Below are 18,954 nucleotides of genomic sequence, written 5' to 3' on the forward strand. Positions count from 1 at the left end.
TGCCAACGGTCCCGCGGGGGCTCCAAGGTGTCTGCACGGGAGTATGAATACGCTAGCAACGAGGGATTTGCGTTTGGGCGCCCTCAGAGCAAGCGGTAATGTGATGGCCGCCCATAATAATATCCACGCCAATTCGAACGCCGCGGATTTCTGCCTTCTTCCCTCCCGCCGTCATCAGCAGTCTTCAGGATTTGAGACGAAGGAGAGCATGCTGTCGACATCGGTTCTAGTTATGCACCTGGATGAGTGAGCAAGTTGGACGATTGAGATGGTATGTCGCGACCGCATGGCCTCCAGCCGAACGCCTTGATCTATTCCCATCACCTCTCGCTATCTGAAATGGCTGAGGTATGAGGCTCAACTTCTCTTTACTCCGAGCGCGCGACAGCTGATAGGTACCATAAGGTCGTAGGAACTAATGCACGCGCCAAGGATCAGCCCAGAAGCAAGTGCACATGGTACGAGGCAAAAATCCTCCACGAACAAACGCTCTGCATAAACACGTGCATAAGTAGGTCTCAATAATCACTCTGTCTGAAGACTCACCAGTGCTCTTCTGACTTGTTACAGTGCGGAGGCCGCTCTTCTTCCCTGGCTTTGTGGCGTGGCCGCGTCAGTGGACGACAAGGTTACAAAATACTAATACGGCTCTTGCCAACTCTATTTGTCTCACTGCGTATCTCAGACCGGCCGCCGCTCTACGGCATGCTGTACAATTGATATACTTACTTCCTGAAGCCGCTGTGTTTGCGGTCTATTGACGATAGATTGACGATTCAGAAGGTGACGGACCGGACGCGGCCCGCACGTAGCGTGTCCTTGGAGCGTACGTAGTCTGGCTTTAGACGAGACGTCACCAAAGTGGGCCTGGCGAAGGTACTGTACTATCGATTCGCTGGCTGATCTCTCTGTCACGGCCAATAGCCAACGGTATACCTCTGTCGGCAGGGGCATTGGGCGTACCTGTGACTCTCAGGAAGCACTTCAGTTGTCCGCGAGCTCGCAGTATGCGTCATTCAACGAGCAGTCATCTGGCAAAAGACTTCCGATGGAAGGACTCGCCGCACAAGCAGAGAACCATGAGCGCGGTCATCTGCGTAACTCTAACTTGTGTTCTATCTGCACTGGTAATCGTTGGATGGGGTAATGGAGTACGTACGGCCTTCGTCCTTCGACTATTTAAAGGCCTGGCTGACTTCGATATCTTGCAGTTCAGCTCACGAGCGACTCTTGGCGACATGCGGTGGTCATTCTCTATCATCACAGCGCTACTGTCTCTTGTACGCCTTCCTGGTGCCTCGTCGCAGACTTCTGGTCGTGAGTACGACGGCTGTTGTTCCTAATACGGCTCTGAAGTCTCGTTTGCCAGTCGCACCGAAGCAGTTCTTGAATTTACTTCTTGGAGAGGTTAAGCCGTCAGGTTGGCTCTATGACCAGGTGGGTTTCTTCGTACCAGAGTTGATTGATAGTTTGCTAACTCCTTCGTCGATAGCTGATGGTGCAAACGAACGGTCTAGCTGGGCATGAACGTGACTTCTATGACTAGTACGTATTGTTCAGCCACTGTCTTGACCAGAGCTAAATTGGTTTAGTGTTGCCGACACTGACTGGACTGGGGGGACATCGTATTACTCAAACCTGGAAGAAGGCAAGCGCCACATAAGCTACATGTCTCTTATACTTAATCGTCGTATACACAGCCGGAAGCTACTGGTTTGTGAGTATCGCCACTGCTCGATTGAACGCCTCTGACAGCTTTTCTCAGAATGGTATGGTTCCGAACGGGATCCTCATCGACGATACCACAATTCAGAACCAGACGCAGTACTTCCTCGACTACGTCATCGACCATCAAGACTCGACCGGGTGGCTCGGTCCCGAAGTGAACACCACGAAGCCTCGGTACCTCTGGGGTCGCTACCCATTCTTTTTTGGCGCTATCCAGATGATGGAAGCGAACTCGTCGCTCGCTACGCGTGTCGTCCCTTCGTTGTACAAGTTTGTGCAACTCTCCAACACGATGTTGCACAACGGTGAAGGCCTTGAAGATTGGACCAATACCCGCTGGGAAGACTTTGTCATCACCTTGCAATGGTGCGTGGGTATCCTGGCCTAACAAGCAGGAGCTCATACCGGTGCATAGGTTGTACGACTTCTATCCTGACGGAAACGAAGATCTGCTACTTGACACTATGATGATGCTCAAGACTACTGGCGATCCTTGGGAGGATGTGTTCAAGGAAGAGGCAAGTATCTGGTGTCTCTATAAGGTGTATGGTATCCCTAATAACCTGTGTCACCACAGTATTTCCCAAAGAGTGCAGTCGAGAATCTGACGAATCCGTTCCCCGTATTGACCTGGCACGGCGTTAATATGGCTGAAGGACTGAAAGCCCTACCGTCAACGTACAGATTCTCGCACAATCAGTCAGGTATGTGTGCTTCTCTTTTGCGATGCAGAAGCCACGCTGATTAGAGAACAATATCTCCGAACAGACCTGGACGCCGCGAGCTTGGGGTGGGACCTGCTGTTCCAGTACCACGGACGGCCCTCAGGCATCTACGCGGCAGACGAGTACCTGGCGGGTCTAGAGGCGGCTCGAGGGTGAGCTCTTCATCTGTCACGTGATCAGGGGTGCTTAATTACTCGACCGTCTAGAACCGAGCTGTGTTTGGTAGTGGTAAGTCGCTAGCACCTTCACATTGGTGTGCCGCGAGATTCTCAATTAGGGCGAACGTTCTTGCAGGAAACCATGTTCTCGTAAGCCTCCGTGTTGCGTCGGTGTCGATCGTCGTTAATTGAACCTTGATGGCGTGAAGGGGGTCTTACCTCTATCAAGTAATTGGTGACCCAAAATTCGCAGACAGGGTAAGTTCCAAGGTTCTTCACTTTACATCTCCGCATTTACTCCTAGACCTCAGGTTGAACGCATCGCCTACAATGCGCTGCCTGCCGAACTGACAGGAAGTGAGCACACGATCTATGAGCTCGTGTTGAACGCTGAAACTGACAGGGTCGGCGCAGACATGTGGTCTCGGCAATACCTGCAGCAGCAGAACCAGATCGCAGCAAAGAACATGTCGCCGTAAGCATGGGAGATTAGCTCTCGCTCTGCTGATGAAACTGATCGGGATGGGTATACAGGGATCCTTTCCCGACAGATGGGTGAGCGCTTTGCCCTCTGCTCTGCGTCACGAACAGCGCTCACGGAGTGAGAAAGGTCCTATTCTAATGTATTCGGTCTGGAGCCTAATTATCCGTGAGTGTCCGGCGGCAAACCTTCCGATCCGTGCGAGTCTACTGAGCGCTCTCATCCGCGTGAAGATGCTGCACTGTCAACCACCCTCAGGGCTGGCCAAAGTTCATCAGCAACGCGTTCGTCACGACTCCTGACAAAACTTCGCTTGTGCATGTTTACCTGGGCCCCTTTTCTACGCAGACGACGCTGGCCAATGGTGCGTTCGTGCGTTCTCGCCCGCCCTGACATCTGTCTGACCGCCCGCGGCCCGACTGTCCTTCCCTTAGGAAATTCTGTCACTGCAACCGTTGACACGCTGTATCCGTTCAGCGACACTCTCACCACGACGATCGAGGCTCAGAGTGCGTTTACGTACCAAGTGCGCATCCCAAGTTGGGTCTCGAACGGCACCATCTCTGTAAACGGGGAAGCGCCCGAGGCGGTCTCCCCTTCGAATGGCCTGCAGTCGGTCTCTGTCAAGGCCGGGACCACCAAGATCGTGCTGGACCTTCCTGCAGAGATCACCCTTGGTGAGTGCGATGCTCCTTCCGCGACAATTTTTTTTCTCAAGTCATGGTTCATCCGTCCCTGCAGAATCGCGACCGCACAACTCAGTTGCGGTGCATCGGGGCCCGCTCCACTACGCCTTCGACATCTCGCGTTCTTCCAAAGTGCTGGCACAGAACGCCCAGCAGCCCATGGCCGTCGACCTCGAGTTCGACGCCACAGAGCAGTGGCAGTACGCGATCGACACGTCGTCGCTGCAGTTCCACAACTCTCCACCGAGTTCCGGCAGCTTGCCGTCTCCGATTTTCGACTCCGGTCTGCCGCCGATGACCATCTCCGCCATCGCGTGCGAGATCGACTGGAGCGTGGCGGGTGACACCTTCGCCAGCCCTCCACCGAGTAACCCCCAGTGCACTGGGCCTGCAAAGAACATTACCCTCTCGCCGTTCGGGGTAAGCTTTTTCTAACGGATTATTATTTATGCAAATTCTAATAATCATGGATTAGTCTACCAAGCTCAGGATTGGTGAATTCCCCGTGGCAAATGTTACCGCTTGATGCAGATCTTGTAGGGATCGTGGAGCTCGAATAAGAATTCGAAACTCCTGTACGTATGGCTTATGACGTATCTCAGTCTTGAAACAACTCGACTTGTATTGCTGTGGACTACTACTATCTGTTTGTGCCATGACCACTGACATTAAATTTGAGTCAATGACAGAGGTTTGTAGTTAATGATAGGATGTTGAAGTCAGTGACCAGAGAATATTCTCTCATCACGAGTGCTTTTTCTCAATCACGGCGGGCTTAAGCTTGCCCATGCTCACCCTGCATGGACGTAACGCTCTCAGTCATCGCTCCACCGAGTCTGCTCTTCGTTACGGCACAAAAGTACGCCTTACAATCACGCGGCGCAGCGACCACAGCATACCGCGCGTCTCCGCGCTACGAAGAGCACCGCGGGATTTTCGACGCGTTCCAGCCAGGCGACGCGTCGCGGTACGACAACTACGCAGCGTGCGCGCTCTCTCTTTCCGAACGCTCGATACGCGGCCTGTGCAATTCAAATTGGAGAGGCCGTTCCAGTGTATGAGAACACGAAGGCCACCAGTGACTTTGAGAACGTGTTCGTCTGGGAAGGCGTCCTCGAGGCTTGGACTAGAGAACAGGCCGACGCCGCCGGGGCATCGGCGGCCGAGCCTGAGAGAACGTTGCCACGGACGATTCTTCAGCCGATATCAAGAGCTGGCTCAACGACGCACCTGAGGGCGGTGGTTTCCCCGCACAGGACCTTCCAGACACACCCCCAGCCGTCGGCGACGCGCCAGATCGACTGTCCCCCGTATCAGCGACCAGGACTTTCGGCGAGCCGGCTGCGGTCGCGGCCAACGAGTCCGACGGGCCCAAGCCGTCTGACGTTGGCTGGGCTGGGGTCAATGCCTCCATTACCGACATGCCAGAGTCCGATGCAGGCCGAGAGTTCCGCAGGAACTCTAAGCACGCACTTTGTGGCGCGCGCAGCCTCGAGTCTCCCCGCGACGGCCTGCGCGGCGCGCCCGTCCGCGAGCCGCAGGAGACCCATGTCCCTCTCGAGGACGCCGAGGCGCGCCGTGAGTGCAATGCCGCTGCCGGTCTTGCCGCAGACGGAGAGGACTCGAAGACTACGGAACTCACCTTCTTCAGCCTCCTCCGCGGAGACTGAGCCCCACGGGGCCCGCGCCGAGAGGCGCGGCTGCATGACAACCAGCGCCAACGAGGTCGAAATTTCACGATACCAAAGCTGATTAAAGAGCTGCAAACCAGTGCTGCCGCACTGCGGCCAAATGCCAGTGAAGAGGCCGAAGCCGCCGAGTCTGAGTAATGCAAGGCTCAAATCGAAAAGACGTACGGCGTGCGACAGACTTGTCTGCTCCAACAACCCTGTTCATGCCAATTTCCAAGTCAGTATGGTCTGTGTGTTCGTTTCTCCTTGCCCTTCGTTCAACTGCGGGTTATTTGGTTCTCGCGTCGTTCTTCTAACTTGCCATATTCGCCTATCCGTGCGATTCATAGCCTTCTTTGATCCGCGTCGAGAAGAGACATCATGCCTATATATCGCAATGGACATCATTAATTGTTCTTGGTTGCAGTCCTCTCAGTGCGCACTGCAATAGATACGCGTCCTTTATTCACCTACATACGCCAGCCAGAAACCTGGTGGGAGCGAGCTCGCTGGCAAACTTTCGCGTGTGAATCTCAGACGTGTCCACTACCGAGATTGACGCGTTGTTCGGATAAACACGGTGCAAATTAAAGCGGCGTTAACCACGCTGCGTTCCGTGGCGCCCCAGGGTACCTAAAGCCCAACGAGGGCTTTCTTGATGTATCCGTACTCGAGAAAAAGTGGAAGATAATGTAAGAGACCGGCTAGTGGAGCCTGTGAGCCTGTGGGGGCCGCCGCCCCAAGAAAGAGAGCAGGATTCGCCGTGGTAAAGGACATGCCAGCGCTCCGCCTGCCCCGTGTCGGCCCTACAAACACCGGTCCAAATACCCCCATACCGTACGTCAGAAACACGTTGTGGCGGTGACTGGAAGCGTTACTCGTCCCCCTCTCCCTCCCCCCACCCACCAGGCCAGCGAAAGCGCAGCGTCGCAACCCCTCTCGGCCTATCCAAAAGCTGCTCAAAGCGCATCATCAGCCTGCATTACAAAGCACAGACGCAGCACTCGCCATGTCGTCGCAAGCCCAAGCCGTTCCCACCGCCATGTCGGCGACCGGCCTCCGCCATCTCGCCACGATCGAGTACAGCGACCTCTTCACTATCCTCGCCACGACCGACCGCGCCCGGTTCCCCGAGGCACGCTCGGCGTACTCTCTGAAGACCGCGCCCGCCAATGCGCCGCCCCTGGCGCCGTCCAGCCCACGGTCCCGAAGGCTCCTTGGGCGTGGATCCAAGGGGTCGTTACCCAGTGACGACGAGGCCACGCTCGTCAACGACGAACTGGAGCAGCTGCTCAAGCTTGGAAAAGAGGTCAGCTCCTGCCATGTCATATTGTGGCGCAATGGGTACTGACGTGAAGTAGAAGCAGGCCTCTGTTGCAGCCGAGATCAAGCTGATCGATGCCAAGAAGCACCGGCAGCCGAGTGCGGCGTCGGTTTCCAGGCAACGATCTCCAGCCCCCTCTCCCCTTCGTGATTCCGTCCCCCAGCCAAAGCCCCAAACCGACACAGCCCCCGAGCCCGCTGTCACGGAAAGAGACCAAGTGTTTTCGCATTACGTGGCGAAGATTCGGGAACACTACACCATCGAGTCCTTCCGCGATACCATATGCGACATCCTCGAAGAGTCGCAGAAAGGGTATCGCCCGCTGGCGGAAGGCATGCCCGCTCCTGTGCCGTCCGTATCCGTATCCGTCGTCGTCTGTGAGGACACGGAAAACGGTGGCACCACTGCGTTCTCGAGCTCGTACAGCGAAGAGCCGGAAGCGCAGAGCTACGTGGCACCAAAGAGGCTCTGCATCTCGGGTCCCCTCCCCGAGCCAAACCAGGGAGGGACCGCGGCGGAAAAATTCAACCGAAAACAGCTCTTGCTGGACCTGGTGGCGTGCGCCTTGCCGCACAAGACGAGCCCGCAGTGGAAGAAGGTGAAGCTGAACCTTGGAAAGCCAAAGGCTTGGCTCAGGGCGGCGACCTCGAGGAAACGGGAGTTGTCGGACGTGGACTAGGACAGAAGGGCGGACCTCGAGGAGAGACGACGAACATACAAACGGCCGCACAAGACATGGTCTGGCCTAGACGACGATCTGCGGCGCGCACCTGATACAAGTCAGCTGTCGCGTCCACCGAGACAGGGCTCTCCCGGCACAGTCCAGTGGCGCTGTGCGCAGGGCTAACCGGGAAAGCCTTCGGTGCTGCACCGAAAGGGGAAGAATCAGGAGAGACCTGGAGGGACTATTGGACTATTGTACTCTTGTTTGTTGGACCCTGCTCGCAAATGTTGGCGAGCGTGGTTCGTTGTACGCATTCATATCTGCTTGCTCGTACCTGCTTCGTCGGGCATGAATAAAAAAAGAGAGGAAGGGTGCTCGCAATGGAATGTACAGTGATCTCGAGTATGTGATGTCTCAAGCTTGCAAATCGGTGGCGAGCGGCGGAGGCAGACAGAATCGAAGTGACAGTACGTTTTGGCGACGGATCGGCACTACATCAAGGTTTCTTCCTCATCTCATCTCGCGGTGCAGTGACGCATCCTACGCAAGGAGACTGCCATCTACACTCAAAACGCAACAGGAGCGTATTGACGTGCATGCGGTAAGCCTGGTATTATCTGTCGCGTCTTGTCATCGACTCAGCATTGTCTTCGCTTTCCCCGTTAGCACGTGTCATCGCGCAAAGACGCGAATTTGCACTCACCAAATTGCCTGGAGTCTGAACAAGTGAATCCTCGCTTATTCGTCGCCAATCTTTACTCCGCAGTCTCAGTGAGAGGTGCTAGAGTACCGATGAATGATCATGGAGGGAAACGCCACAGCGCTGTAGCCTTCCTGTTTAGGCTGTGATTGATGCCGGAACGACCCGAGGACTTAAGAGAAGTGTCTCCTCGCTTTCTCGCTCTCTCGCTCACCTTTATCTCAGACTCTCGGACTTGCTGTAGCTGCAGATCACAAGATCAGGCTCATCCTAGATCCGGCTTGTGCATGCCTCTGCGATGTCCATGCTGGCAGCGCCGACTGGTGCTCAATGCTTGAAGTTAGGCTTGCTTGCACAGGTGAGCAATTACCAACGTTTTCGCAGCACGAGTCGCTCTAATCTATTTCTTTAGAGACGCGCCCCATCTCTGCCAATTGAGATTATCGACTATGTTGTTGCATTCATGTTGCTGGACAGTCCGGTTTTCTCGACAATCGAGGGCTTTTCCTGCGCTAGTCATCGGTTTCGCCATATCGCTTTCAGACAATACTTCTCGTTGCTCACTGTCAAGTCCAAGTCACACTGGCTTAAACTGTGCCAAATACCCGGAGTCCGCACCTGGACACGGTTCGTGTTTTTGCAATGCTCCTCATGCGCTTTGGGCGGACACTGAGGCGCATATATGCGCATATATCTGCTAATTCCAGGACCATGGATACGATATCCATAGCGCTCTATGTGAACCCAGAAAACCTTGTAACGTTTATGAATCTGCATACAGTTACCATCGACTTCGACGCGGAAGGACAGCATACACACCACACTTCTGCGAAACTCATCTTGTCCTGCATGCCTCCTCAAGTTACTCGCCTCGAGCTGCTCTATCTGCCTTCTATCACGACCTATCTGCTCTCTCTGGTCGCCACCTACTGCCCGCGTCTCGACACTCTGGTTCTGCGCTGCTCTGACCGCCTGCTGCCTGACTGCTGCTGGAACTGCTACGACGAAGCCGGGAGCCACACCGTCCACTCGCCGATCCCGAACAGTTATTGCAACGCCGAGCACCTCGCGGTAAAAGCACATATGTCCCGGTGTATTTCCATTGCGCGCTCACCCATGACCTCACAGCACGCATTCGGCAAAGAGCTGAAGCACCTCCACAAGCTGAGACACCTGCACCTCGGCATCTATCTCTCGCCCCTCGACCTCTTCTACGACCACCTCGAGCACGCAGGCGACTTTCGCTTCCCGCCCACTCCGGACGTCACACCACCCTTTGGACCCGATCTCTGTGGCGACTGTCAGGTGTTCGCCGACGAAGTGAGGCGGACGGAGCTCGTAGCTGCGGCAACACTCGCATCACACCTGCCCATGCTGGAAACGATGACCTGGAGTACCTTCTTTGCGCAGAGTGGGAGGGCCGGCGACGATCAGGCGAAGCAGACAACTACGATCGCTATCCTGCAGGAAGAATGACGCGGCAAGCCCAACTTTTCTTGACGATGTATTACTAGACTTGTGCTGTAAGGATAACCACTAGAAGATGCTGTGTATGTTGCTATTGAGAAGGGACCCGTCGTCATAAGCATAGCATAACCGCGGGAGAGAGAGAGTAGCTATGAGACTGACTCAAACCAGCTCCGTATGTGTTCCGATAAATTATGTTAATACACGGCTACAGGCCACTATATGCGTTATAATGCTATGTTCTACAGGATGTTGGTGGTCTTTTTAACCAAAAATTAGAAGTCCTCAGCATCGTCCTCAATGGGTCCGTCTTCCGTCGTGTCGTTCTCGCCCTGAGCCTCCTGCCCAGGGTCCAAGTTTTGCAGGCGCATCTCAACGAGGAACTCCTTGTCGCGGACCGTCTGCGACCAGGAGCTGATCACGTCGTAGCTAGCGACGGCGGCCAGGCAAGCTGCGGTCAGAGTGCAGATGCCGGGGTAGATATGCAGGTCTATGTGATGCAGGACGTCAGGATGGAGCACTTGAAGGGAGAAAGATATACATACACAAAAGCTTCTCGTTCATTTGGAGTCCCGTCGCTTTCAATCCCACCCAGACAACAGCTGGGGGAAGTAATATCATGCCCAAGAGGCCGACGGTCAACGGAGCAATAACCTCTTTTGTAGCTTTGACCGGATCCGGATGCGTCCATCCGTTACGACGAATCTGTCGACATAAGCGATCAGTGAATGAATTTATGAAGACAAGATGGAGAGGACACTAACCGACTGAACGCCCCTTGCGATCGTCCCCATGGGCTGCATCCTCTGCACACGAAGTAGAACCTTGGTGTACAACAATCCAAGGGCCCACATATCGACAATCCGTATGCGCGGCTGCGTTTCGGGCTGGAACTCGTGTCGCACCGGCAAGATAACGTAGAGCTCCACGACGATGGCAATCAACGTCGGAATGACGAACCCAAGGCAGAGCGCCATGTATGCCGCCTTCGCGCCCCAGAGCAAGCTGCGCTTGATGAAGTACAGAGCAAGATCTGCGCGCTGTTGATCGCCGCCGCGACGTTGCCGGTGTCTGTCCATGCGATTGATCGCATTGCTCACGAGCCAGCACGTCCAGAGCAGGTAGAAGCCGGCGACGAACGAGTAGCCATCGTGGACGTCGTAGGACAGGAAGAGTCTGAAGAATCCACGGCCGAGCAAAATGGGTATCGCAAGTGCCGAAGCGAGGAAAACCGAACAGAAGATCCAGACAGCAGCGACGAAGGTACAAGCACGGTACCGGAAGTGAGGTGGCATGTATGCGATGACATAATCATCTTTGATGTTCCTCTTGTTGTTTTCCGCCTCGGTGTCTTGGAGTAGCATGAGCCGGGCCTCTTTGTCACTGACTGGACGACCTTCCTCGTCCACTTCAGCAGTTGCGGCCTGACCTTTCGCCAGAGCGACATTGTCGGTGTTGGGTACACGCCTGAACGTCCCAATCACAGTAGCTGGCTGTTTCTGCTCGTCAGCGAGCGGCAGCTGCGGATTAGAGAGTTCTTCGTCGGGATGACGGCCCCCGAACAGATATGACGACAACCGCAGTTGTTTGGCGATGAACTTCCAGACACGGAGGCTGTTCTGCTTGAGGAATTTCCTTGGCCTGAAGTATTGCAAAGTATAGGGCAAGACCAGGTGTAGGAACAGAAGGTCGATAGGAACCACAGAAAGAGGCTCCCTAGGAGGAATCAGTCTCTCGCTTGTCGACCACGCAGCAGTGGTAACGCACCTAAGCTTCCACCTGAACGGCATGATGGTCCGACTAAACACGCGAAGGATAGCTGATACTGTCCCAACACTGCAAGCGATGACGAAGCCGTACATGATCCCGCTGATGAGGAGCTTGCGTACATGCACGAGAGCTGGCCGGTCGAGTATCTCTCGGATAGGATGGAAATTCTGGTCTTGTGGGTCCTTGATGAACCACAACGCGCCCGGACGAAGACATGTTCGGAACGCAGCGAGCAGGACAGCAAACTGGTACCTGCCCACAGGATCAGCCATCGTTCCCATAAATCGTAAAGCATGGTGCTTACATGAACATAGTACCAATGACCCAATGATAGAAGGCGGACGTCAGTGGAGCATGGGCCAGGAAGACAAGCCGAGTGCGGAGGCTACCTTGCGGGAACAGAGAGACAGTGCATATGTCGAGCATAATCCCGCATCCGAGAGGAAAAACGACGAGTTCTATGATAATGAATGCAGCGACCTAATGACGAAGAGTAAGCACCAGCTCAGCACACCGGGGCAAACGCATTACCCACCTTAACTACCAATAGTTGTTGCCGAATAGCGCTTCTCATTGCACGTCCGGCATTCTTCATGTTGCCAGTCGTGACGACGTTCAGGTATAGCGCAAGAAGAACAGCATTGACCATGTAGCCGAGCGAGACGGCGAAAATCTTCTCCGTTGTGCCATTTCCGAGGGCCAACCTAACCCAACTCGTTTTCAGATCTTCCCAGGTAAGCCTGAGTGTTTCGCCGATAGGTGCAAAGTAAGGCTCGGCGAGGCGCATGAAGGCGGAATCGGGTGCGAGCAGCCTATCGACGAGAGTGGGCTGAGTTACGACGGGCGTGTCAGAGGCCGAGAGCAAGGTGGCGAAAGATCGTGTAACTGCTTCCGCTGTCCGGTTCAACTACGTGGGATGAGCACGGCTCGACTCAGCAGATGGTTAAGCACCTACCATAACGGAGAACGTTTCAATGCCTTTGTCGGTAGTCTGCTGTCCAAGAATATTGGACATGAAGTCTTTGATGAACGACAGGCAAGGGCCGACGGCGCGCCACAGGAGCGGTGCCATTAGCCGTGAGAGCACAAACATGAATGAGTCAACCACTGGATCCGTGATGATTCGGATGGCACGGATAGGGAAGTGAATGATGTACAGGAGCCGTTTTGGATCCAGCTGGCATGAGAAACGTGAGCAAGCACAGATGAGGAACGTAACGCAGCACATACAGAGAGTAAGGCAAGCGACTTTCCTACGATGAAAGGCAACCAGATACCAATTCCAATAGTCGCATTGAGAACGAAAATCATGAGGGCAGCCTGAAAACGGATCAGTAATAATTGACGTAGAAAGGAGGAAGACTCACGTTCTGCAAGACCGCGAATATCGGTCCGCGCAATCCGATGGCTGGCACAGACCGATGAGTGATTTGAGAATTTGGGTACATCGGCAACGCACCTTCCAAAGCACCCTCCATATCGTCCTCCATGCCCACATCGCCCTCCTCAGGATCGGGGAACTCCTGCCTCGGTTCTGCCAATGCTTCACGAATATCCATGAGTTGCTCGTCATCTCCCTCGACAGCTTCGTCTTCCGCATCAAAGGGATTGAATGGCTCTGGATCAGGTATATTCGCCTGAGCATGACGTTCCTCTTCGAGCTCTTCACCATCGTCTGATTCCGCGTCCGTTATCTGCGCTAAACCGGGCATGTCGTGATCGCTTTCGGAGTCTTGTCTCGCGTGCAACGGTGCTGCTTGAACAGCAGGCGCCTTGCCTTTGCCCAAAGTATTATCTTCCTTGGCCTCGGGGTCTCGGAAATACGTGTCGTACTCCCGCTCGGTAGACCCAGAGCCTCCGTTAGGAGAGAATTCCTCTTCTCTTTGATGCTGAGGGAAATATTCTAGAGACTTCGATGGTCCAGCTTCGAGCTCTTCCGGAGCACGGTACGTCGCCAGGCTCGGAGAAGCGAGAGGTGTCCGACCACGCGAGCTGGTAGACATTGGCGAAGGCGATAAGCTGTCTCTGTCAGGCAAAATAGCAGTTGAAAAGAGAGGCGGACGCTGTCTAGATGGTGTCTGAGGGGCTGATGATGCCTCAGAGACGGCCGAGGGTATCTCTGCCAGAGGTGACGAGCCGTCAGCGTCGATATGAGACCAGTCCAAAGGAGTCCAGCCTGAAAAATCCATCTTAAAGTCGGCTGGTGCTTGTCGCACAAGAGCCTCCTCTTCGTCATTTGAGGCCGCAGGGTCGAAGTCAAAGGCGGAAGTCTCAGAGTCACCAGCAACAGCAGACGTAGAGGAAGTAGTGCACTGCTCGTCCCAAGAGCGCCGCCGCCGCCTGCGCTCAAGTGTCTTCGCCTGCAGCTCTGTCCTCAACTCCGCACGCCTCGCCTCTATTTCTGCTGCCTTCGCTCGTAGATCTTCTGCTATCTTGTTCAGCTGGTTGCGAGTTTCGTGGTCGAGGGCGGCGATCGTCGGCGGCAAGGGGGCTTCAACGGCCAAACGTTCAGCTTCTCCGAGGTCGGCTTCTTCGGGGTCGGCTTCTCCAGGGGCAGCTTCTCCGGCAGCAAGAGCGGGAGGCGGGAGCTCGGCGTCCTGAAGTTCTGGAGGACCTTCTGCATCGTCGAAGATTCCGGGGCGGGCGTTCTGAGAAATCCATTCGCGGAGTAGAAAGACAGCGACGAAAGCGACGACTATGACGGTTGCAATGATTTGTCCGGATACGATGTCTGCGGATACCGACACGATGACTGGATGAGACAAGAGTGAAATGGGCCATGATGTAGTGTCGTTGAGATTGGTATGAGTTGCGACGAAGGTTCTGTTCTCGGAGACCGGAGTAGTTTGAGGCGGCCGCGGTCGACTGCTAATCCACCAGGCTCTACCGAGGGATGATGCCTATTCGATCAGGGACCACAGATGAAGGGCGTATTTACTTACGTCGAATCGCCCAATGCAAAATACACTCTCCACGTCCAGATTGTCGCCCATGGAAGTAGTGCCAACCAAATCAGCGCAACCATGACTGCCCTCGCAACAAATAACAAGACAGTCACTGATTGCTGTGCTAGTCGACGTAGGAGAAGGGCCACAGGCAGCCGCGACGGCATTTCCAACGAATATACTGAGAACACGTCAGCATGCTCCAGAAATTATCGGGATCAAGCGCACCCTTCGTAAACGAGTATGGATGCTTGCAAACATCGCACGACTTCTTCTTGCTATGAGCTAACCATGTTGTGAGACTGCAGGTCGTGTGCCGCCGTTCAGCGAACGTTTTTGTCTTGCTCCGAGAGCACGTACCAGTCCTGATGTATGTATCGTATCGTTCCAGAGCACTTGCAGGGATGGTATAGTGGCTGGTCTGGCTCGGCTGGTGCGCTGCAAATCCGGCATGTATCTGTGCACGAAGTGTTGTAAGCTGAAATCTCGGACTGGCTGCGGGAATGCATGCGTACCCTGCTCGTCTTGCATGAGAGTTAAAGTATCTGGCAGGAAATACGTGGAGAGTCCCCTCTCGCTCCGTCAAAACCAGGACCGAGGTGTAGAGGTTGGGATGCGTGAAGGATTGTGATTGGAGGTGGCAGGAGCAGTGATCACGCCCACTGCCGTCCCTGGGTATGTCAAAGACGCCCACAGCGTGCCATGGGCGTCTGTACACTTCTCCGCTTTCATGGCTTCTGCCCGCACGTTTCCTCCCCTGTACAAGTCAAGCGGCGATGCTGCAGTCGATAGGCTTGAATTTTTCCACATCCTTGAAAGGTTGAAGGTAGGAGGGTTTTGCGTTGTCCCCGGCAGTGAAACTGACACCGGTCCAGACGCAGAAGCGCACAGGATGGGTTGACCATAATGTTTGTCCATCCGTCTGACTATGAGTAAGAAATGTCTAAGCGTGTACGCGCCAGTAGGTTCCTGGACCTGAGAGGTGCGCCACTATACTTATTTTACTATGTGTGAAGTGCTGAAGCCTCGTAGCATCTCAGATCACATGTACCGGATGGCCGTCCTTGCGATGTGCACATCGGACATGTCCCTGGACATATCAAAGTAGGGGACATCATCCTGTCCTCTATCTTCCTTGTACTTAAAACGCTGTAGATGTGTTATGATGGCTCTGGTACATGACTTAGCTGAGGCACAAGGCACGCTTTCTGGCAGGGTCTGCACCATACGATGACCTCATATTACCTTCTGCAGTTGGCGACATAGCACCACGAGAAGGGATCCCTAAAGCTGAGAAGCGCAGATTAGAAGCAGTACGTCTTGGTGAATACAGCCGTGGTTATCGACTTATCTTGCGCACAGGAAGCGATGGATAACTTCGTATACGAGATGCTACACGACAGCCCTGCAGCTCAGCGCATACGTGCGCTTTGGCAGGAGTACGAAGCACAAGAGTCTTCGGAAGCGCGTTTTGTCAAAGGTTAAATTATCTTTATTGTCTGCGACTCATGTACTGATTTCCAACAAGATCTGGATCGGTTCGAGATGGCTTCCCAAGGTGCGGGGTGGTATACATCTCTGCCTTCTGACGGACGCTGACATTTTTGCAGCGTTTGAGTATGAAAGGAACCATGACATGAAGACCCTACAGTCATTCTTTGACAGCAGTCTGCCGCATCTTAAGCATCCCGAAGTTAAGCAATGGGGCGAAGACCTCGCAGCAGAACGGGAACGGTTCCGCCGGTAGGGGTGTACCGCGATATATCCTTCAAAATCATACAGGCACTGCATCTCACACTTGGTTTCGCGCATCGTACGGCTGCTCACATTCTGGATATAGCTATGTGGAATATGGGGACTTCACTTGAGCGCAAATGACTTCACAGCGTCTATGTTTCGTTTGACCCCCCCCCACCAAAAGAACAGAAAAGGAGGGGGAGTTATGATAGCTAGGGAGTAATGAAATAGATAATCGCAGACTACATTACAGAGACAGCTCAACGTGCGAACTCGCTCGGTGCAAAGGGGGTCCGTGATGCCGTGAGGGGAGGCCTCAGATCCAAGTTCCCATAGCCCTTCCGAGAGCGAAAGAAGGAAACTAATGAAACAGTTGAAGGTGAAAGTTTTGTCTCGTAGAGAACAAGCCAAACGGCTGCGAAGTAATTTCCTCCTGTTGGCCAGAATTCGTGAATGGATAGTAGAAGTCCGAAGTAAATGAAACGATAAACATAACGAAAAGTATCCATTATCTTTCTCCCACGCCCTTCTCCGCCGCCAGGCTCGTTGTGCTTGTTTTCCACTTCGAATAATCTTTGGCCCTTGCAATGATCTGCTTGATCGAAAGGCTATCATTGCTGGGGGGTGCGTTCTTCCTTGCCTTGGGCCGTCTGGCAACTTTCATACTTGACTGCGCGGCGAAGTAGCTGTCGATATCTTCATAACGGCGCGTAATGTTGCTCTGCCTAGGTGACTCTCCCGTCCTAGCTTTGATGCAGACGCAACACTCGCAGACGCACCGACCGGCTATATCGCGCCGCTGTCCTGTCAGCAACCAAGCAAGATGAGGCCCAAACTCTTCCGGCGAGCGCCATTTACGTTTGCCGTCTGTGCTGTACAAATACACGTCCTTGTGATCGCTGTCCTTCAACCGGGGTATATACATGAGTGTGTACCCGGCGGGGAACGAGTGCAGTCGGCCTTGCACGATAGCATGCCTAGGCCAACGGTGATGATTCCTATCCAGCTCGTCGACGAGGACGTCTTTCACAATGAACATCCCGAGCTTCTTCTTCCACCATTTCTGTCTCTCCTCAGGGGCCGGCATAGCACGACTTGGCATTCCATCTGCCTTGAGCATGCTCGCTCTTCGCAGCGATAAGTCCACATCCGTCGCGTCGCGACCGGGCGACGTCACAACGACACGGTTGTTGGTATTTGCTGTGTAGAACGGCGCGATGATTGTAAAGTTGACAACACCATAGACATTTGTGATGTCAATGCTAACACCGCGGCGTCTGAGGGCGCTGTCGCGCCCTCCGCACTGGCTACGGAGTGGCTGTGCACTTAGGACCGGCTGCGCCAAAGATTCGCCTAGCTCACTGTCAACGGGTACTGGTTCAGCTACCCGAAACGACATGAACTCGTCGGGTACTTGTTCAGCCACCCGAGGCGAGGTGGGCTCAACGGGCACTTTCACAGCTGCCCGAGGCAACGTAGAGCCAGCGGGCACTTGTTCAGCTGCCCGAAGCGGCGGATACTCAACGGGCACTATTTCAGCTGCCCGAGTGAGCGCATATCCAGCAGACATGTCCTGTGGCACAATTTCTTGAATGGGGTGTACACTTGAGGTCATGGTTGTGATTAGAGTTAGGTTGGGAAGTTGTAGCAGGATAGGTGGCCTTATATACTAACTCGGAAAGTCCCGAGCTTTACAAATCAGTCAGGTGACCAGCTGAGTCAATAGCTGGAAGATGCAATTATCCAGCATGTATATTCGGAGAGACTCATGCTTTACTGAAATGGCGGCGGATTTAACAAGCAATGAGGCGTGCTCAATTCTAAAATGGATGGGATGGGATGGTTTCGAGCCAGCACACGGTCGCTGCAGGGGTGGACGGCTTTTCCGCTGATGCCGTAGTTTCGCCGCGAGACATGTGTTGTAAATAGATCTGCTCCCATCCCGCCATCCCGCCGTCGAGCCCCGCCCGCTTCTAAATCAGGCAGCCCTATTTGTACAGGACAAATAAAGACCGTTAACAACGGTTGTGAGGTTTAGAGAGGGCCGCCTGCCCGACGCGCTGCACTACCTGCCCTGGAGAGAGAACAATGGGCCAGTATGACAAAACAGCGCCTCAGAGAGATGCTTCAGAATGCTGGCACAAGCCTGCAGACCTTGGCGGGCTGGTACCTGTTGTTGTATCTGAGGCGCGTACCCGATGATTTGACAATGCGCTGATGCGCTTCGTAGTTCCATGCTCTCTGACATGACGCGCTCTGCGTCATGGTTTCTTTATTTAGATGTGACACGCCCAGAGCACTCTACGCTGGCACTCGTTTGACACCCCGACTCGTTTGTACCTAGTCTCACCTTTGTAAGGACATTTCATTGGTTATGATTAGATTAGGAAATACTATAGCTATAAAAGAACACGGTGTAATATTTCGACAATTTATCGTACATTATTTGTGAATCCCCCGCCTGCGCAAAGATTCCTACAACAGGTTATGAGCCCCGCGCTATAATCTACGGTCACCGACATCACTGCAGGGTCGTCCTGAACCCTTTCCGCTGTTGATCAAACCTTGATCAACCCTGTGACATCACACGTCGTCCAGAACGAACTCTATCTAGGCACGGCCGACGATCAGTGTTCCAGACAGTATGGACAGTACCCCGAAGATTGAGCTTCTGAAGGGCACGGAGAATTATTTTGGCTGGAGCATCCTTGTCCAGGACATTCTCACCGGGATGGATCTTCTAGAATATCCCAAGGGCACTAAGAAAATACCCACCGACACTGCGCTCGTCCCTGACTGGACGAAGAACGACCGCAAGGCACTCATTGCCATCCGCCTTCGTGTTCCTCCGCAGTCATCACACACATCGCCGGTTGCACCACCTCAAAGGCATCATGGG

At 54.1% G+C, this 18,954-nt stretch overlaps 6 protein-coding genes across 6 annotated transcripts; 4 read left to right on the forward strand and 2 right to left on the reverse strand.

Moving 5' to 3' along the window:
• Positions 1–213: 213 nt before the first annotated feature.
• On the forward strand, positions 214–4,425 carry PHACADRAFT_263854 (uncharacterized protein). Its single transcript, XM_007400727.1, has 23 exons — positions 214–348; positions 406–511; positions 571–1,151; positions 1,212–1,317; positions 1,370–1,437; positions 1,493–1,545; positions 1,593–1,648; positions 1,701–1,717; positions 1,766–2,094; positions 2,144–2,246; positions 2,306–2,432; positions 2,497–2,605; positions 2,660–2,681; positions 2,748–2,761; positions 2,821–2,869; positions 2,923–2,968; positions 3,026–3,086; positions 3,146–3,166; positions 3,222–3,260; positions 3,326–3,456; positions 3,527–3,769; positions 3,834–4,198; positions 4,254–4,425. The coding sequence occupies exons 3-23, from the start codon at positions 1,008–1,010 to the stop codon at positions 4,302–4,304; spliced, it is 2,154 nt and encodes a 717-aa protein (XP_007400789.1). The 5' UTR covers positions 214–348; positions 406–511; positions 571–1,007; the 3' UTR covers positions 4,305–4,425.
• A 1,933-nt stretch (positions 4,426–6,358) lies between these two features.
• On the forward strand, positions 6,359–7,790 carry PHACADRAFT_263857 (uncharacterized protein). The gene is made up of 2 exons (XM_007400728.1): positions 6,359–6,757; positions 6,810–7,790. Exons 1-2 carry the CDS (start codon positions 6,458–6,460, stop codon positions 7,449–7,451), a joined length of 942 nt encoding a protein of 313 aa, XP_007400790.1. The 5' UTR covers positions 6,359–6,457; the 3' UTR covers positions 7,452–7,790.
• A 644-nt stretch (positions 7,791–8,434) lies between these two features.
• PHACADRAFT_200465 (uncharacterized protein) lies at positions 8,435–9,612 on the forward strand (the record flags this gene model as incomplete). The annotated part of the gene is made up of 4 exons (XM_007400729.1): positions 8,435–8,494; positions 8,549–8,763; positions 8,844–9,207; positions 9,265–9,612. 4 exons carry the CDS (start codon positions 8,435–8,437, stop codon positions 9,610–9,612), a joined length of 987 nt encoding a protein of 328 aa, XP_007400791.1.
• Positions 9,613–9,788: 176 nt separating this feature from the next.
• Positions 9,789–14,918, reverse strand: PHACADRAFT_263859 (uncharacterized protein). Its single transcript, XM_007400730.1, has 14 exons — positions 14,834–14,918; positions 14,679–14,775; positions 14,547–14,620; positions 14,316–14,499; positions 12,833–14,256; positions 12,741–12,781; positions 12,604–12,693; positions 12,329–12,550; positions 11,909–12,280; positions 11,678–11,853; positions 11,371–11,625; positions 10,368–11,319; positions 10,149–10,308; positions 9,789–10,093 (listed from the first exon to the last, which is right to left on the reverse strand). Exons 1-14 carry the CDS (start codon positions 14,847–14,849, stop codon positions 9,879–9,881), a joined length of 4,278 nt encoding a protein of 1,425 aa, XP_007400792.1. The 5' UTR covers positions 14,850–14,918; the 3' UTR covers positions 9,789–9,878.
• Positions 14,919–15,040: 122 nt separating this feature from the next.
• PHACADRAFT_129797 (uncharacterized protein) lies at positions 15,041–16,555 on the forward strand. Its single transcript, XM_007400731.1, has 9 exons — positions 15,041–15,144; positions 15,194–15,226; positions 15,284–15,300; positions 15,351–15,422; positions 15,474–15,517; positions 15,573–15,631; positions 15,681–15,798; positions 15,847–15,876; positions 15,929–16,555. The coding sequence occupies exons 1-9, from the start codon at positions 15,049–15,051 to the stop codon at positions 16,063–16,065; spliced, it is 606 nt and encodes a 201-aa protein (XP_007400793.1). The 5' UTR covers positions 15,041–15,048; the 3' UTR covers positions 16,066–16,555.
• An 8-nt stretch (positions 16,556–16,563) lies between these two features.
• On the reverse strand, positions 16,564–17,471 carry PHACADRAFT_152576 (uncharacterized protein; the record flags this gene model as incomplete). The annotated part of the gene is made up of 1 exon (XM_007400732.1): positions 16,564–17,471. Exon 1 carries the CDS (start codon positions 17,452–17,454, stop codon positions 16,564–16,566), a length of 891 nt encoding a protein of 296 aa, XP_007400794.1. The 5' UTR covers positions 17,455–17,471.
• Positions 17,472–18,954: the final 1,483 nt, after the last annotated feature.

This window comes from Phanerochaete carnosa, assembly GCF_000300595.1.
Source record: "Phanerochaete carnosa HHB-10118-sp unplaced genomic scaffold PHACAscaffold_11, whole genome shotgun sequence".
Classification (NCBI taxonomy): domain Eukaryota; kingdom Fungi; phylum Basidiomycota; class Agaricomycetes; order Polyporales; family Phanerochaetaceae; genus Phanerochaete; species Phanerochaete carnosa.